Source organism: Natrix helvetica (assembly GCF_964273705.1).
Source record: "Natrix helvetica genome assembly, chromosome: 4".
In the NCBI taxonomy this organism is placed as follows: Eukaryota; Metazoa; Chordata; class Lepidosauria; order Squamata; family Natricidae; genus Natrix; species Natrix helvetica.
This window is the reverse complement of record NC_138550.1, coordinates 144,212,606-144,231,318: the sequence shown is the minus strand read 5'-3', so window position 1 is coordinate 144,231,318 and position 18,713 is coordinate 144,212,606. Positions and strand designations below refer to the sequence as shown.

The following is an 18,713-nucleotide window of genomic DNA, read 5'->3' as shown; positions in this document are numbered from 1 at the left end:
ATTGAGATTGTCTTGGCAACCTTTCAGCGAGGTCTCACTCGCCATCCTCAGGCTGGTGTTTTCAGCTTCGTGTTTGTGTGAGTAAAGGATGGCCGGAGCTGCCTTCTTTCTATAAATCTTGGGGGGGGGGGGTTGGAGTGCTGGCGTTGTTTCAGTAAGTGGATTGATTGGATGTGTGGCTGTATCATGATTGGTAGATTGGTGCTGATTAGTGCTGGCTGTGGGTCCGTTGTTGTTTTGTGTTGTAACGGCCTGGGTGGTGGGTGGGGCTCGTTTGTTTACCAGGGCTGGTTTCCAGATATCTGGTAGGCGGGAGGTATTGTCACGTTTATTCATGTTGTGGGAGTGTTTCTCTGTTTCGATAGCTTCCATAATTATTCTCTTGTTGAAGTGTTCAGTTTTGGAGATTAACCTGGCTCCTTCAAAATTAATGTGACGATCAGCTCCGATCACACTTTAAGCCAAAAACACCAGTCTGAGGATAGCGAGTGACCTCGCCGAAATGTTGCCATATCACTGCTACCATATAGTCAAGAGTAGGATCATTTTTAATTGTGAACTATGCATACAAACAGCAGCATGACAGGCTGAGGATTGGAATCTTATTAAGTTCTTTTAATGAATGATTTCTAATAGATGGCTTCAAAACAAATGCTTTCAGAGTAAATGAACTAACTAAGGGCAGCTGGCAATGATAACGGTAAGAGGCCAGTCTAAGACTAGGTAAAAGGAATATAAGGAGGAGGAAGGTCCTTGACCTACGACCACAATTCAGCCCAAAATTTCTGTTGTCAAGTGAGTTTTGCCCCATTTCACGACCTTTCTTGCCACAGTTGTTAAGTGAATCACTGTGGTTGATACATGAGTGATACAGTTGTTAAGTGAATCTGGCTTTCCCATTGATTTTGCTTGTCAAAAGGTTGCAAAAGGGGATCACATGACCTTGGGACACTACAATGGTCATAAGTAGGAGTCAGTTGCCAAGCATCTGAATGTTGTTCATATGACCTTGGGAAAGCTGCAACAATCATAAGTGTGAAAAATGGTAATAAGTGTAAAAAATGGTCATAAGTCCCCTTTTTCAGTGCCATTGCAAGTTTGGACGGTCACAAAATGAACTGTTTTAAGTTGAGGACTACCTGTATATGAAATACCAGATGAAACATCAGGGAGTAAGTGAAACAAAAGTATTGGTAGCAGGATTAAGCAAATCTGGTGACCCTGATGACAGGAGAAGCAATTAACAGCTTCTCGGATCTTAGTGTAATTGGAAAGAAGGACAGTGGGATTTTACAAACTGGTGACAACAGGACATTTCTCAGTTGTTAACCTTTTCTGTTAATGGCTCACATCTTTCTAGTATCAAATCCAGAATGGGAAGACCATTAGTATATGATATGGCTACACCTCTCCAAACTTCCATTCCTTATTCTAATTGCTTAATTTGGCACTTAGGTTGACAATGCCTTAAAAACAAGAAAGCTCCTGCAAAAACAAAAAAATCAGAATGAAAAAGAAAGCAAAACACTGGAAGTTTTAAAGAAGAGATTTGGATAGCCATTAGTCTGAAGTGGTGTAGGGTTTCCTGCCTAAACAGGCGGTTGGATTAGAAGACCTCCAAAATCCCTTCCAACTCTGTTATTCTATTCTATTCTGTAGCTACTGGAAAGAATAATTGTTTGACGTGCACTCAGACCTCTGATTAACAATGCATGGTCTTATAGAACCTTGGTATAGATAACCCTGTGAGTCATTTAAGTTGTAAAGCAGATCATTAACTTGTCTCTTCAGCGTTTCTGCTGTACCATTCCATTCTTTTCAGCCTCTGGATTCTGTACTTCTTAGAAAAGAGTGATACAACTGAAATCATTAAAATCACATGCAATCTTCCCAAAGCCTTTGGTGAGTTATCCAGAACTTTTTCAAAGGTTGTCACCTATTTGTAATTTCTAATGCAGGAAAACTGATTAAATATAAATGGCGTAATCATATGAAGCGCACTGAACTTAACCCGACCATCATATGGTCCCATTCATCAACCATATGCCGGTCCCAAGCCTGGATAAATGGGGAGAGTTAAGGAAAGCAGTAGTGAACTACGCTTTAAAAATCTCACAAGAATACTGTTTTATGGCCACATGAGTCAGATGTGGATACCAAGAGCAGATCCTCCAGGCTGGATGATAGCATTGAATGAATTTAGTATAATTTCAGCAATGCTGAAATGAAGTTTTTGTTCTGGCCACATTGTGTTGAAATGTTTCCCTGTTACTCTATTGATAGTCCAAATATTACCCTTGTACTGCAAAGAAAAAAAATACATCCCTATGATAGAACAGCAAACAAAAATCCAAAGCAATAGAACATTTTGGTGCTCAGGACTTTTTTTTTTTAAAAAAAGAAATGCCCAGAACATTTGCAGTTTTGCATCTCAAACTGAAATCATGGCATATAAAGACTGCAGGGCAAAAGTAGTTTGTTGCTACTGTTTTAATAGATACTTTCATTTGGGAACAAGCAGGTTTTATTGCAGAAAAGATTATTAATATGTACTTCATTCTAAAAAGAATGCTGAGATCATCTATAATTTTGTGCATGCCTGGCTGTTTGCCTTCTGACTATAAATAGATATGAAAGATTGTTAGTGCGCCCAGCATTTAGCTTCCATGGGATTCAGTAACTCTTCAGTAATTCTTGAGGGTTTTGTGCATGCCTGGCTGTTTGTTGCTTTTCTCATTTGCAGCTGATTTCTGGGCGATCACTTGGAATTTCCCTGCATGGTAGAACCCTGAGTTATTTTCCTGGGGCAACTGGAAAATGTTGTGTTGTACATACAACAGTTCCTATTAAATCTCATCATATATGTGGACATATGTGTGTCTTTGTCTCTCCCTATCTCTTTTCTGTTCCCTCCAGATAGCAAAAAGGTAACTACTGATGTCAAAACAAGTTCAGATCAAACTGAACTCTTAAGTAATCTCTTAAGTAATTTAAGTCAAGACTGACTACCTGAGGCATAGATTAAATGTGGGCTCAGCTGTTTCTTCCTCCTCTTCTCATATTGGAAGACTCATTCAAATATGCAGGCTCATTAAAATATCAGTCCACTGAGGTAATCACTTTTGTCAGGGAATAATCTGGGCGCTTGGCTCTAACTACAATGTGCAGTGAAAGCTTCCCCACAGGAGTTGTCAACAGAATGGGGAAAATAAGTCAACCAAATTGGATTGATAGGTGTAGAATTTCCCCAAAGTCAATTGAAAGGGCTGAGGGATGAACATCGCAACCAGATCTGAAGCTGTAAGAATATTCTCAATGCCAGAGCTCCAAAATCAATAGGAAAACAAGTGGAGGTCAGCAAGTTGAGGGTAACACCCTGTAAACTAAGGCAGAAGAAGAAGAACAGCTTGCCAATTTGTAAAAAAATTGACTATATTATATACTACCTGATATTACACACCTGGACACTTCTCCTGAATTAAATGTTCATTGCAAATTATGCTGGCTCACTAGGCTAAATTCCAGACCTAAGTCCTTAGAGAAAGGATTTATAATAACTTGCAATACATTTTTCATCTGAGTTCAAAGTGTTAGCAATGATTTTCAAAGCTATAAATGGTTTGGAACCTCAATTTTGATTGAGTACCTCACCTTGTCTAACTCCCTTTTTATGACCCTGAACTTAAACCTTAAAATCTGCTGAGGCACAGAATAATATATGTGAAGACACTTGAAGGGTAATATGAGTGAACATTCTCAAATGGTGAGAAACTCAGTTGGGGCTGCTTCTAGGATTAATGTCTAAAATGTTAAATGATTAATGTTCTCTGCACTCTTTCTAGAGTCTCCACATCTTTTTTACATCGCCACGATGTAAAAAAGATGTGGAGACTCTAGAAAGAGTGCAGAGAAGAGCAACAAAGATGATTAGGGGACTGGAGACTAAAACATATGAAGAACGGTTGCAGGAACTAGGTATGTCTAGCTTAAGAGAAAGAAGGACTAGGGGAGACATGATAGCAGTGTTCCAATATCTCAGGGGTTGCCACAAAGAAGAGGGAGTCAAACTATTCTCCAAGGCACCTGAGGGTAGAACAAGAAGTAATGGGTGGAAACTAATCAAGGAGAGAAACAACTTAGAACTGAGGAGAAACTTCCTGACAGTTAGAACAATTAATCAGTGGAACAGCTTGCCTCCAGAAATTGTGAATGCCCCAACACTGGAAGTCTTTAAGAAGATGTTGGATAGCCATCTGTCTGAAACGGTATAGGGTTTCCTGCCTAGGCAGGGGGTTGGACTAGAAGACCTCTGTTGGATCGGGGCAACGAGAGAACGGACTACGGACACGGAGTGACTTATCAGCTCTTTATTAATAGTAGTAGTGATCCAGCTTGCTCTGTGGTCAGAGGGTTCCCCTTTTATAGGGATCGGGTACGCCCCTCGACCAATCAGAATGATACCTGTTTCCCACTGTAGCAGCGGACCAGAGAGGAGACTTGCCTCGATATATGCTAATATCTAACACCCCTCCCCTCCTAGACGGAACGTTGCGGTAGGTAACATAGTCTTTTAGGTATGTTGGGGGTTGCCTTACTCGGGAGGAGCGTCGTAGTTCTGGTTGGTCAGAAGTGGTTGCAGGATCGGATGCTTTTCCTGTTCCACGTTCTGAAGGTTTCGTGCCCTCGTAGCTGGGGCGTTCCGGAGTCTGCTCGGTTGCGTTGTCTGGGGGTTGCTCTGCTTCATGCTTGCTTTCTTGTTCCGAGCTTGGTTCTCAGGTGTCGTAGTTTTCTATGATGGGGCTCTCGCGTGGCTGACTTTCTGTAGGCAGGAAAATCTCGTCTTCGTTTCGAAGGTCTGAGTGTGCTAGGCGACCCCGAAGTTGATCAATGTGCCTTTTCCAGTTCCGCCCATCTTCCAGCTCCAGCAGATACGATCGTGGACCCGTGATGCCAATGATCTTTGCCGGCATCCACAATGTTCCCCTTGCATAGTTGTGGGCGTATACGGAATCCCCTATGCTAAAAGACCGAATTTTGCTTGTGGAGTCTGGGGGAGCTGTGGCAGAGTAATTTGGGTGAAGACGGTCCAGGTGAGACCGTAAACGGCGGCCCATGAGTAGTTCAGCGGGGCTCCTACCCGTCGTTGCGCTAGGGGTAATATGCTGAATTAAGAGGTAATGGTCAATGCGTGTTTGCCAATCACCTGGACCCATCCTAGCGAGGGCCTCTTTTGCGAATCGCACCATTCTCTCCGCCTGTCCATTTGATGCCGGATGGAATGGCGCGACGAGGGCATGCCGAATTCCCTGACCTGCTAGATATGTCTCAAATTGCATGGCCGTGAACTGGGGCCCGTTATCGGAGACCAGGAGGTCGGGCAGGCCATGGGTGGCAAAAAGTCACCGTAGAACCTTAATGACTGCCTCTGCCGTGGTTGAAGTCATTAGGACTACTTCTAGCCATTTTGAGTATGCATCCACAACTATAAGGAAAGTCTGACCTTGGAATGGCCCTGCGAAGTCGATGTGTATTCGCGACCAGGGTGCTTTAGGTTTCTCCCATTCTGTGGCGGGCGCTTCCGGGGGTGCTGGTCTCGATTCCTGGCATGGGTCGCAAGTGGCCACCCACTCCTCTATTTCTTTGTCCATGTTTGGCCACCAAACGTAACTTCTTGCTAACGCCTTCATCCTAACAATCCCCGGATGACCCACATGTAAAGCCTCTAATACATTCCTACGTAAAGCATACGGAATAACAACTCGATCCCCCCACAATAAGCAACCTTGTAACACTGAGAGTTCGTCCCGTTTTGACCAAAACACTTTGAATTCCGGGCCCACGTTTCCCTTCGGCCACCCCCTCCAAACCCAAGTTTGAACTTGCTTTATTAAATTGTCTTTAGAGGAGAACCTTGCAACGTTGTATGAAGAAACCGGTCCAGAGTCCAAACAGTCAATGAGCAATACCGGTACTTCTGGAGTGGGGTCTGGCAGAATGTCAGGTAATGGGCAACGGCTGAGTGCGTCTGCGTGTCCGAGAGTGGAGCCCGGTCGATGAATCAATTTGTATGAGTACGCAGCCAGGAAAACAGTCCACCTGGTCATGCGTGGAGAAAGGGAGACCGGAGTGGGGCGGTTTCCCGCCAAAAGTCCCAACAGCGGTTTGTGATCCGTAATCAGTTCAAAATCGCGGCTGTAGAGGTATTCGTGGAAACGTTTTACTCCAGCTACAGCAGCTAGCACTTCCCTGTCCATTTGGCTGTAATTCCTTTCGGCCGATGAAAGAGTCCTGGAGTAGAAGGCGATGGGTGCTTCTTTTCCGTCGGGCATCCTGTGGCTGAGGACTGCTCCAACTCCGAAGGGTGATGCGTCGCAGGTCAATACCAGCGGTAGGGTCTGGCTGTATTGGACAAGCAGTGAGTCAGTGGTGAGCAGGCGCTTTACTCCGGCGAAAGCTGCAGCTTCGGATCGTCCCCATTTCCATGGTGCGTTCCTCTGGAGTAGACGGTGTAGTGGCTCAGCAACGGTCGCCTTCTGCCTCAGAAAAACGCTGTAGAAGTTAAGTAGTCCGAGGAAGGCCTGCAACTCGGTCTGATTTCGTGGTGTGGGGGCGTCCTGGATCGCCTTAATTTTCTTTGAAGTGGGGTGTATTCCCTGACCATCGATTCTATAACCCAGGAATTCTACGCTAGGCACGTTAATTTGGCATTTTTCCTTTTTGAGGCGGAGACCCTTTTCTCTGATTCTGGCCAAAACAGTTCTGACTCTTTTATTTAATTGCTCCTCGTTTGCAGCGGACACCAAGATGTCGTCAAAATAGGGGACGACTCCCGGTATCCCTTGCAAAAGCCGTTCCATGATGCTCTGGAACAATCCTGGGGCAATACTCACACCGAATTGTAGCCGGTTGCATTTGAATGCTCCTCTATGCGTCACTATAGTTTGGGCCTCCGCTGTGGCGCTATCAACTGGCAGTTGCTGGTAAGCTTGTGCCATGTCTAATTTAGCAAATACCTTTCCTGGCCCCAACGAGTGCAATAAGTGCTGTACTACAGGCACAGGATATGCGCTCTGTTGTAGCGCGACATTAATTGTGCATTTATAGTCCGCGCAGATGCGGACTGACCCGTCTGGTTTGACTGGGGTCACGATGGGTGTTTCCCAGCGCGCGTGATCCACCGGCTCAAGGATTCCTTGCTCCACTAACTTATCTATTTCCTTATCTATTTTTGGGCGGAGTGCAAAAGGCACTCGTCTCGGTTTAAGTCGGATTGGCGCCACTTTGGGGTCTAAATTGAATGATATCGGTTTACCCACATACTTACCAAGACCGGGGCTGAACACATCCTCGAACTCCTTAAAAATCTGTTCAGCGCTGCTGTTTTCCACGGCGTTGATTCCGGTGACTTCTAACCCCAGGGCTTCAAACCAATCAAGCCCCAGAAGGTTCTGTAATGGCGCGCTGGTGATGGTCACGGGCAGCTGGGCTACGATGTCCTTGAAACGGATCTGGAATGTGCCTTGGCCCACGATGGGGACTTGGTTCCCCTGGTAGTCTCGTAGCAGGACGTCTGGAGCACGTAGTTGGCTCTTTCTGAGGCTAGGGATAGCCTGTTTCATGGATGCCCATGAAATGATCGTCAGGGTTGATCCTGTGTCAACTTCTAGCTCGCAAGGTGAGCCCTCCAAGAGGACTGTGACTCTCAGCCTTTTGGGCCGCTTGGGGCGGAGCTGATTTATCGTGGTGAGATACGTTCGCAACTCCTCTCTCTGGGTCAACTCTATCTCATCATCTATATCCTGAAAATACTCTCGTTGAGCGTCTTGATAGAACGCTCTCTCAGCTCTTTGTGTGTAGTCTCTCTGGGGATACGCTCGCTCAGCTCCTTGTGAGTAATCTCTCTGGGGATACGCTCGCTCAGCTCTTTGGGAACTTTCTCTCTGGGTAAACACTTGTGGATTTCTCTCTGGGCGCCCTTTTTGATTCCGCCAAGCCCCTGGGTTGGGCTTCTGTTGGCGGTACATGGGTGGCTGCCGTGAGGCAGGGACTCCGCTCTGGCACACTCGTGCGATGTGCCCAAGTTTGTTGCAGTGCGAACAAACAACGTTCCTGAACCTACAAGTAGACCTGGGGTGATTCCCTCCGCAGCTTGCGCAGGGCGGCAAACGGGATCCGGGTCTCCCCCCAGGCCTCAAGTGACTGCTCTGCATCAGGTGACTGTCCTCGAACTCGGGATCCTCGTAGTCGGGGCTTGTGTCCTCGTAGTGCACTCTGGTCTGCCTTGGTGCTGGCTGGTTTACGCTGAAACCTCGTTGTATGGTTACCGATGATTTCTCTGCTGACTCTGACGCTCTTGCTTCGTTTAGCGCTATCTGTAGGGTTAAATTCGGGTTTGCCAACAGCTTCTTTTGTAGTGAAATGTCTCTTAACCCACAGATGAGCTGCGCTAAGATGTGCTCGTCCAGATCCCTGAACTCGCAGTGAGTTGCTGCTTTACGCAGAGCTGCAACATATTGATTGATGGATTCTCCCGCCTTCTGGTTCCGCGTGTTGAATTCCTTGCGGCAAACATGGCGGGAAGGTTTTGGCGCGTAATGAGTTTGTAGAGCCTGTTGCAACGCCGTCCACGATACTGCCTGTATTGGAGTAGGCGCGGTGAGGTCTCTGGCCGTGTTGAAGACTTCTTTTCCGCAGTAGCCGAGGAAGATGTTTTTCTTCCGGGCGTCGGTGATCCCCGTGTATTCGTTCGCTTCGAGAAAACACTCGAAACGAATCATGAAGGCTTCCCATTCGTCGTTCGCTGGGTCGAATGGAGCGGGGGGAGTGTGCATCGCCATCTTCTCTCGTTTGAATTTGCCGCGCTGCGGTGACCTGAGATGGCTGCCGGAATTTCTGCCGAATTCCTAGGCTGGATCAAATCCGGAGATTCTGGAGGTAGCGTTCTTCGTCCTATCTGTCTCTCGATCCCACCTTCGTCGCCAATGTTGGATCGGGGCAATGAGAGAACGGACTACGGACACGGAGTGACTTATCAGCTCTTTATTAATAGTAGTAGTGATCCAGCTTGCTCTGTGGTCGGAGGGTTCCCCTTTTATAGGGATCGGGTACGCCCCTCGACCAATCAGAACGATACCTGTTTCCCGCTGTAGCAGCGGACCAGAGAGGAGACTTGCCTCGATATATGCTAATATCTAACAACCTCCAAGGTCCCTTCCAACTCTACTATTGTATTGTATTGTAAGAAGTCTGATCCAGAGGGACAGGCCTGGTTAGCCCCTCCAACTAGTAAAAGACATTAGAGAACCATATACCAATATCCCATAGACTCCAGCAATGGAGTTCAAAATAACATCTGGTCTTTTTTCAGCTACTCTTTCTCTCCAGCTATTTTTCTTTGACAACTTTGAGTAGGAAAAAAGGGTCAGGAGTTTCAATATAGCTGATTATGAAGCTATAGACAAGATTGGGTCATTGAATCTCTGATGGCCTTTTAAATGAATTTTAATTGTTGTACATTAAATGTTTTTCACTGTCTCATTTCATTATTGATTTTTTAATCAAATTGTTCCTGCTGAGGATTGTTTCATTACGGCATTTTTGCATACTGCTAAGGAAGAACAATACACAAATATTCTGTTCTACTATTAGTAATAGTAGCAGTAGCAGCAGCAGCAGTAGTAGCAGCAGCAATATATATGTTGGGATTATGCCCGTCAATTCTAGGGAAATGCTGACAAAGATGCCCTGTTTCAAAATGCTATTATTTTCTTCTGAACTTTGCTATTGTTGTGAACAGAATCCTAATTAAGCTGCATCTTGGCCATTGACTTTCTTGGAACATAGGAATTTCTAGTGAATTGTTATTTATATGCAAGAGGTATTCCTAGTTAACTGAGGAAGTCACAAAAAATCTAATTTATATATTGCAGTCAAAATGTATCCAAGGAAATCAGAATATTTAAAATTACTATTATTGGCATTGATTTGTTTGAATGAATAGATTCATTTAGACATCCGCAATGAAAAAAAAAATTACATGGAAGGCAATGATTAAAACCAAGAAATTTCCTGACTTGGAAAAAGCTGAGACAAATTTGGTCTAAAGCTTTAAAAAAAAGTATCTGGGATTCTTGAGATTCACTGGTCAATGGCAACCATGGTAGAATTCAGTGACGTGCAGTCAGGGGAGGCAGGGGAGGCGGAGCCTCACCACTCTCATCATGAAAATAAAAAAGAATTACTCCAGGAAGCCGTGAAAGTGGCTGGGAGAGGCGCGCGGCTTGGTTTAGCCTCCCTGGACATCTCAGCAGCAGCCCCAAGTGTGCCGATCTCGCCATTTTTTACATCAGGCGAGCCCAGGATCCTTGCAAGGGGAATGGGACGTGTGCAGGAGGCTCCTCAGCTCCAGCCTCAATCAGCACAGCCGCGGTCCCCTTCATGTTGGCTCAGGAAGGAGAGGAATGGGACCACGTGTGCAGGGGAAGGGGATCGTGGCTCTGCTAATCTAATCTGCTACTAGCATTGATAAAGTTGTTTCAATTATTTATCCATCTATTTGATAAATATTGTATTCTACTACTATTTTTTAAAGATAGTTATGTAACATTTGCCATGGCCTTCTGAATTATCATCACATACCAATATAGATGAGATCCTGACGTTTAGCCAATTTATCTATATCAGGGGTGTCAAACAATATTTCACCGAGGGCCACATCAGGGGTGGTGCAGCTGGGGCGGGTGTGGCCAGCTCGACATCACTTGTATCGGGGGTGCCTTTGGTGGCCCAGGTTTTCAGCTGCGATGGCCTCCTGCAGCCCATGTGCGGCCCTCCTGAGCTCTGTTTTCCCTGGCAGAGGCACCATGGGCCGGTCCTTCACTGTTTCCAGGTCGGCCCCACTGGTCATATCTAAGCACCTTGCGGGCCGGATGTGGCCTGTGGGCCTTGAGTTTGACACTCCTGATTTATATTCTACTAAAACTCTCATTGAATTTATGTTTGTACCTAGTACAAACAGTGTATTATAACTTTTTGAATGATCTAAAATCTTAAAGAATGTTAAAGAACTTAACAGATGTGTCAAACATCAGGGATCCATTACTTCTGTGGAACTGAAATTTCCACAAAGTTCACACCCGTTTTATTTGCAAAGTTGAGGCTGTTGCACCATTTCCATGGTCACTTGATCATGATTTCCAATGCTCACTGCAAGGAAAGTCAATGGGACAGCCAGAAGGAAGTTAGAAATCACTTTGGCGTCCACTGTTTGGTACATCGTTTGACTGTTTAGGTAAGTAAATATTGACCTATTATTATTGAAGGGGACAGCATTCCGTGCACCTTTGGCATTTAGTCATGCCGGCCACATGATCACGGAGATGTCTTTGGATGGCGCTGGCTCTTCGGCTTTGAAACGGAGATGAGCACTGCCCTCTGGAGTCAGGAATGACTAGCACATATGTGCAAGGGGAAACTTTACCTGTACCTTATTATTGAAGCTTTTTGTCATTACGATTATTTTTCTATTTATGCTATATGCTCTTCTAGACGAACTTGGGACTGTCAAGAACTAGGGTATAAAAAACACCCCCATGGTTAGCCTAAAATTTAGTGTTTATATTGGTCACATCAGATTGCAGTACCTTTCTCTCAAAGGATGATCGACAGTTTACAAGGTTGTCTAATATTAATTAATTACAATGCTATTTATTTGAGGGTATTTACGTATATACACAAGCAAGAGAAAATAAAGAGAGGACTGGACTTTGTAAAGGAAAATCCAGTCTACCTTATTATTGATGCTTTGTCGTAGCATCTATTTCTTGCTTATCGTTACTCTTTTAAGAGAAAAATTATGTTCAGTTTTGTACTCTGCCAAGCTCATAATAAAACCACTGTGTTTAATGAGCAATCCAATCATTTTTTTAAAAAAACCTTTAAAATGTAAAGATTTCAAGTTTAAATGATGGATCATATGCCTCTTCAATTCAAGTAATTACCAGTTACAAGATGTATTCTGTGAATCCATTTCTCAGAAATATGAACTACATCTCTGCAAAAAGTTAAGAAGATTTTAGTGCGAACAGATTATTTACAACATTAATCTGTTGGGGTTTTTTTTTGCCACACAGTACTTATTAGACATCCCTGCTTGTAGATATATGGCAAAATATACCATAATTATAACAGATCAAATCTGATATCTAAGGAAGGGTTGAAATATTCCTCCAAAAGTACATTTTTTCCTTGATCATTTCTTCCCTTCTCCCCCAGAGCATCTTTCTCCCCCCTTTCCAATGCATGTTTGCAGCATTCAGATTTGATTTAGAGACGCCCAAGGCCTCTTTCCTAGCCCGCTCTATTATTTAGGCAATTCTTTTCATACTTAGAATATAAAATGGAACTATTTATAACATTTTCCTGTCAAATTTTCAACAAATAAGATTAGAAGCAGCACAGAAATACAAACTCTTTGGCAAGCAAAAAAAAATTAGTCTACTAGAAAGTGATGGCAAGGGAAAAATTCAATAGCTGTGTAGGGCAGAATAAATATTGTACACAAATGAATGTAATAAACCCTAGCATCTTTATGTCGTTGTGGAGAAAAAGGGCTATTGGTGCAGGGAGAATTTGGAGAAGAGATGTCAAGAGCATGCTCAATCTTTTCCTTCTCAACTTCTGGTCATAAATGCTTTTTTGGTACCATGGAAGACAATTTTTCATGGAAGACAATTCACGGAAGACAATTTTTTCATGGAAGACAATTCATGGAAGACAATTTTTTCATGGAAGACAATTCATGGAAGACAATTTTTTCATGGAAGACAATTCATGGAAGACAATTTTTTCATGAGCCGGAAGGGGAGCACGCAACCTAGATCCCTCGCACGAGCAGTTTACAGTAGGATTCACACTCCTATGAGAATCTAATGTCATCATGGCGAACCTTTGTTAGGGCATGCAAGTCATGTGCGTGCTGGCCAGCTGACTTCAACCTTCTTTTTTGGCCGTTTTTCACCCTCCGGAGGCTTCCCTGAAGCCTCTGGAGGGTGAAAAACGAACCAATGCGCAAACCAGAAATTCGTGAACGGACTTCCAGTTTGAGTGTTGGGCCGTTTTTCACTGTCCAAAAGGCTCCAGAGGGCCTTGGGGGGGGGAGGCTGTTTTCGCCCTCCCCAGGCTCCTAGAGAGCCTTGGGAGCCTGAGGATGGTGAAAAAAAGTGCGCCAAAAGCAGGGTGGGGTCGTGCACGCATGTGCGCAGGGGTGAGGTTGCACGCATAGCATTATGGGTGTGAGCACGCCTGCACACAACTCCCCTGCACTCCCCCCGCTTTTGGCACGCAATCCAAAAATGGTTAGCCCTCACTGATCTAATGCCTGATGATCTGAGGTGGAGCTGAGGTGGTGATCTTAGCGCTTGGGTGTGGCTGCAAATACAGATGAAGCTTCGCTTGCTCACCCACTGCTCATCTTTAGCTGGGCAGCCCAGTTCTTAACTGGCCACAGACTGGTACTGGTCCATAGCCTGACGATTGGGAAGTCCTGCTGTAGAAGGTTCATCCATACCCTTTTAAATGTTAAAAAATATTTGCCAATACATGCCACCAGAGACATCTAATGGGGTGGCATCACTGGATATAGAACATATTTTGGGGGGCCATTTGAGTGATGGCAAGGAAAGTGACCATTTCAAAACATGTAAAATAGGTGTGCTATGGGCATGGTGCTTGGTGATTTGAGATAGAGGCATTAGATGGAATTCTCTTCCATCTTTCCATGAGTGCAGTTGTTGGATTTTTGGATTCTGTTTGGAACAAAACAGTGAATGAAATATCATTTCAATGTTATAAAGCCAATCAGATTTGGCCAAATTGGGCGAGGGATGATGAAGTTGGGTCCCTTCTGATGTTACTGGACTACAATCCTCATCAACTGGATTGCTGACCATACTGGTTGAAGAAATTCAGTTCCAGTAATCTACAGAGCCAGAGGTTCATTTCTCTTGGCCTAAGAAATGTTACTGAATGCAAATGAAGTCATTTCAAAATGAGGACAAAGCTTTCCAAGCACAAACTTTTAATGAATAAAATGTGTATGTGTATGCCTGTCTGTTTGAGTATTTATGCTTATTAGAAACAGCAAATTGTTTTGTCTGAGCCTTAGAATCACACACAAATATTTTGCAACCATCAACGAAACATAAAGACACTTATGCCGAATGTTTATTTCTTTCATGTTTGAGTAAATATTTGAAATAATTAAAATCAAATTAAGCTATGGAATGTTTATAAACTAATCATATTTAGCTCTGAGACAATTCTATTAAGTTATCCCTCATGCCATATCATGTTTTGAAGAGATAGTTATGAATAAATGCTAGAAGGATGAGATGTCATCCTATGGTTCTTTTAGCTCACTTTTAAATTTTAGAAATAATCATAAAAATATCAGTGATGTTAAGAATATGCCCCATTTTCTACAGATAAAATGCACATTAAATCCTAAACCTTTCATAAAAAACTCTATTGTGTTCAATTTAACATGTCGCAAAGTGTACTTTTAACATAAGTGAAATATATAACATATTTACTCACCCCCTTTTCCATTCACAAATCATAAGAACTTAGTTATTTATGGAAAGTGCTGATGATAACCAAAATATTCAGGCACAACAGAAAACCCTTTTTAATTTTCAAGGCATGTCATATAAAGTATGGACCCTGATAAGATTCTTTGTCTCCTGGCAAGCCTAAACCTAAATTAGCCAGTTAAGTGCCAAATCAAATATTTATTTTAATAATTTGATTATTAATATATATATTTAAAAATTGAATTAAATAACAAGTGAAGGGCCTGTTGTTCTATTTGGTACCTTATGCAAACTGTGTGTAGAGTTATTCCACAAAGAAAATTATATAGCAGTATACAGTACTAGAACTCTGAGTAGTAATAATGGACATGTTTTCCCTCTAAGTATTTTAGCCAAGGGGGTCAGGATTTTCATCTGGATTATAGCTCAAATCCTGAAAATGAATGTGGGAGAACTGTAAATATTGTTGAATATTACGTTGTGACTGACAAACTAAGAACTCGAAGAAGATTCTATAGAGGATTTACTCTATAGAGAATTACTCTTTTATACTGATGAGAACACCAGAAGTTTAAAGAACAAATATTTCTTGCAAAGTGGCTGGTGAAGGGATCTTGCCAGCTGAGAATAATAATCAGAAAGAAAGTAAGCAGCTACAAGGCACTCTGTTCCCAGAATACTACCTGGAACCTCTTTAGCAGAACCTCATGGTGCTATTCCCAACCACCTTTCTTTATCTTCTTTTTGTCTTCTATTAGGAAAGCAAACTTCCAAAGCACAGCTCTTTTATTTGTATTTTTGAAGGAAAATTACAATATCCATTTGGTGTACTTTTGGAAATCGTTGGTGTTGGAGATACATGCTTACAGCATAGCACTTTTCCATTTCTTTTCATTATTTTTGCTCAATGTGTAAAAAGTGAAGTGGAACAAGAAGCTGGAGTACTAAGGAAGGGCATATAGGCAGCCTGGGGACCACATTGAGAATTGCAGATTGAGTTGTTACTTTACCCTTGAAGACTATTGTTTGAACTAATGGGGAGATTCTCAGGGAAAATAGAAAAATGAGGACCCTTGGACGAATCATGTTTTATTAATATGATTGCAGCGGAGGGCATTGGGAACTAAATGACATTTAACGCAAATTGTAATTTGGAAGTCTATCATAAACAGCACCTTTTTTTAATTCCAAAAGGATGCTGTAGATTTTGATATTTCAGTGCCAATCCAGATTTATCAATTTGATGTCTGTGTTTACACAACACATGGGACACTAGCTAATGACGGATTACTCTGGCATGTTGTAAAATCCCGTCTGTGTGGTTAGTTTAAAATTCAGTATGGAATGTGACACCAGAATGTATCTTGAGTTACATACATCCTAATGAAGTTTATTAGAGGTTAGAACAATATTAACTTTAGCCCAGGGGTCTCCAATCTTGGCAACTTTAAAACTTGTGGACTTCAACTCCCAGAATTCCTCAGCCAGCACAGCTTGTGGACTTCAACTCCCAGAATTCCTTTGCTGGCTGAGGAATTCTGGGAGTTGAAGTCCACAAGTCTTAAAGTTGCCAAGGTTGGAGAGCCCTGCTTTAGCCAATTGTTCACTATATTATAGTGTATTTTCTCTGAGAATATGAGCAGAAATTAACCAAATTAACCATAATATCATTATGGCTGCTTGATTTCCTCCCCCTCTTCCAACTCAACTGCTAGCAACTGAAAATTGCAAGAAGAGTGCTAATGAAATATTCATGTATTCGGTATATTCATTTTATTCATCATATTTATATGGCTGCCCATTGCATGAAAAACATGACTCTGGGTGGTATAAATAAAAATAATAAAACAATGATATAAAAGAGCAATGAATCCTAAAGAATTAAACATATTGTCCCATCAAGTTGCTTACTTTATGTAGCTTGTAGTATTGTTCAGCTCCGATTCCCCCTTGCTCTTCTCCAGTCCAAAGCACCAAGCGCAGAGTTCTTTTGGGCTGGAGTCCTGTTATTAGGTAGAAAATAAGCAAAGGTATTTCTCATCTCAGCACTGAAAGCTTCATTTTTAGCATCCCAAGAAGTCTGACTTAGGGCATTAGGAGAAAAATAACATTTTTCCTACCTTGGAAAGTAAAACATTTATTTTAAAAGCATCTCCTGCCAATCTTTTTGTTTCTCCTTTTTTCTTCTCTCGGCACTATTTCTGAAATCTCCACACCCCCACACCCCCGATTTTGGTTTACAATCAAGCTAATTTCTCTCACTTTTTGTCTCCCCATTTAAGCACACACATACACACCAGGTGTGGGTTCCTGTACCAGTTGCAGGGGTGGGTTCCTGCCAGTTCTAACCTCTTCTATAGAAGAGGTTCCACAAATCTACAGTGCCGTTTAGAACCGGTTCCAGCTCCCTCCCCCCGCCCGTCCGCACATCATCAAGATGAAGAGCGAGAGGAGGAATTCTGGGAGTTGAAGTCCACAAGTCTTAAAGCTGTCAAGTTTAAATACCCCTGGTTTTTTTTTTCTAAAAGGTTAGGGGTGCCAGGGTCTTGTAACTTGACAGCTTTGCGACTTGCATGCTTCAAATGCCAGAGTTTCTGAGCCAACATTTTGGTTGTTAAGCAAGAGCATTGTTAAGTGAGTTTCACCACATTTTACAAGTTGGCCACTCCCACCCAGTTACATGGCCAGCATGCCACACCTACAGAAGAGGTTTAAAAAAATTTGAAACCCACCACTGACCGGTTGGTACCAATTTGCTTTGCCCACACTTTGCACGTTGCCCACATGTTGCTCATGCACACGCAGTTGACTGGAAATGTTTCTGTGCATGCGCAGAAACATGCCGGCAACGTCAGAAGAGACCGGGAAACCAGTTCGGGGACGTGGTAAGCATGGGTTGCTGCTGGTTCTACGACCCAGGCCAAATTACCACTATCGGTTCGCCCGAACTGGTAGAAACCCACCTCTGACACACACACATTTTTATGTTTCTTTCTATCTGCTTTCTTCTTTTTCCGCAGTCCACTTCTGCATTCCTAGCACTGCTATTCCATTCTGATTTTTTTTCTTCTGCCCATCATTTTTCTCCATCTTTCAGAATTTCTGAACAAACAATTTATGGTAACTCCCCGTCATTGTAGAATGTGATCCAATGGTCTGCAGGTGATCTGCATTAAGGATTTATGTGAAGGCCAGGTGATACTAGAGTGGAGCTCTTCCTTGCTTTCAGGCTTAAGCTGCACACAAAGGCAACCAATTTGTTAACATTGTTGGTTCCTACAATTGTGTAGGAATAATCTGTTTGGCTTTAGGTTTTAGCTGGAGAAAATGGTCTGGGGAGGAGGAAGAGATAAATAATTCTAGGAAGGGTATGCTTTAGCACTGCTGCTGCCTGGTTCACAAACTGTGGACTAATCATAGGGTCCCAAAACAAAGAAAGCCTTCTAGAACAGTCCCCAAAGGCACCTGTTGCGCCCCCCTCCCCCCAGTATCTGCTGTTTGCTGCCTCTATGGCTGCCTGCCAAAAATTCTGTTTTTCTCCCATGTGCTCCTGCACCAAGAGGAAAGGGTGCGCTTGTGCTGTTGCCAATCAATATCTCTCAGAAGGAAGTTTGCGAACTATGGCAATGAAAGACAAAAGATATGGAATCCCAGGAAGTTTGTTTGTCTGCATCCCAAATGGGGTTTTGTGTAACAAGCAGATAATCCCCTTTCTTCCCATCTAGATTCAGAAAAAAGAATCTATGGATTTTTGAAACTCAATGTTGAAAGGTTTTAAAGCAGTTCTTCTCAACCTTGGCCTACCTGAAGATGCGTGGACTTCAACTCTGCTGGCTGGGGAATTCTGGGAGTTGAAATCCACGCATCTTCAGGTTACCAAGGTTGAGAAACATTGTTTTAAAGCCTTCCTATAGTGCTCTTTAACTGAAGAGACAAGGCAAGGCCATCTGTGTTTTAATGATATTTATGAAGGAATAACCTTAAAATTAAATATAAGCCATTTGAAAGCCACCTAATACATTTAAGTCCATCTATATTAGATTCAGCCCAAGTGAGGCATGTACTAAATCCTTTTACCCTTTCAATAGTTACTTTGTATGGAGAAAAAATTACCCGAGATGA

The 18,713-nt window shown here is 42.9% G+C and overlaps 1 protein-coding gene across 3 annotated transcripts in view; it reads right to left on the bottom strand.

Moving 5' to 3' along the window:
* CPQ (carboxypeptidase Q) overlaps nt 1-18,713 on the bottom strand; it is a 638,038-nt gene that overhangs the window by 33,373 nt on the left and 585,952 nt on the right. For all 3 annotated transcript variants that reach the window (XM_081952159.1, XM_081952161.1, XM_081952160.1), the window contains exon 6: nt 16,503-16,594. In XM_081952159.1, coding sequence (XP_081808285.1) covers nt 16,503-16,594 — 92 coding nt within the window. The remainder of the gene's footprint in view (nt 1-16,502; nt 16,595-18,713) is intronic.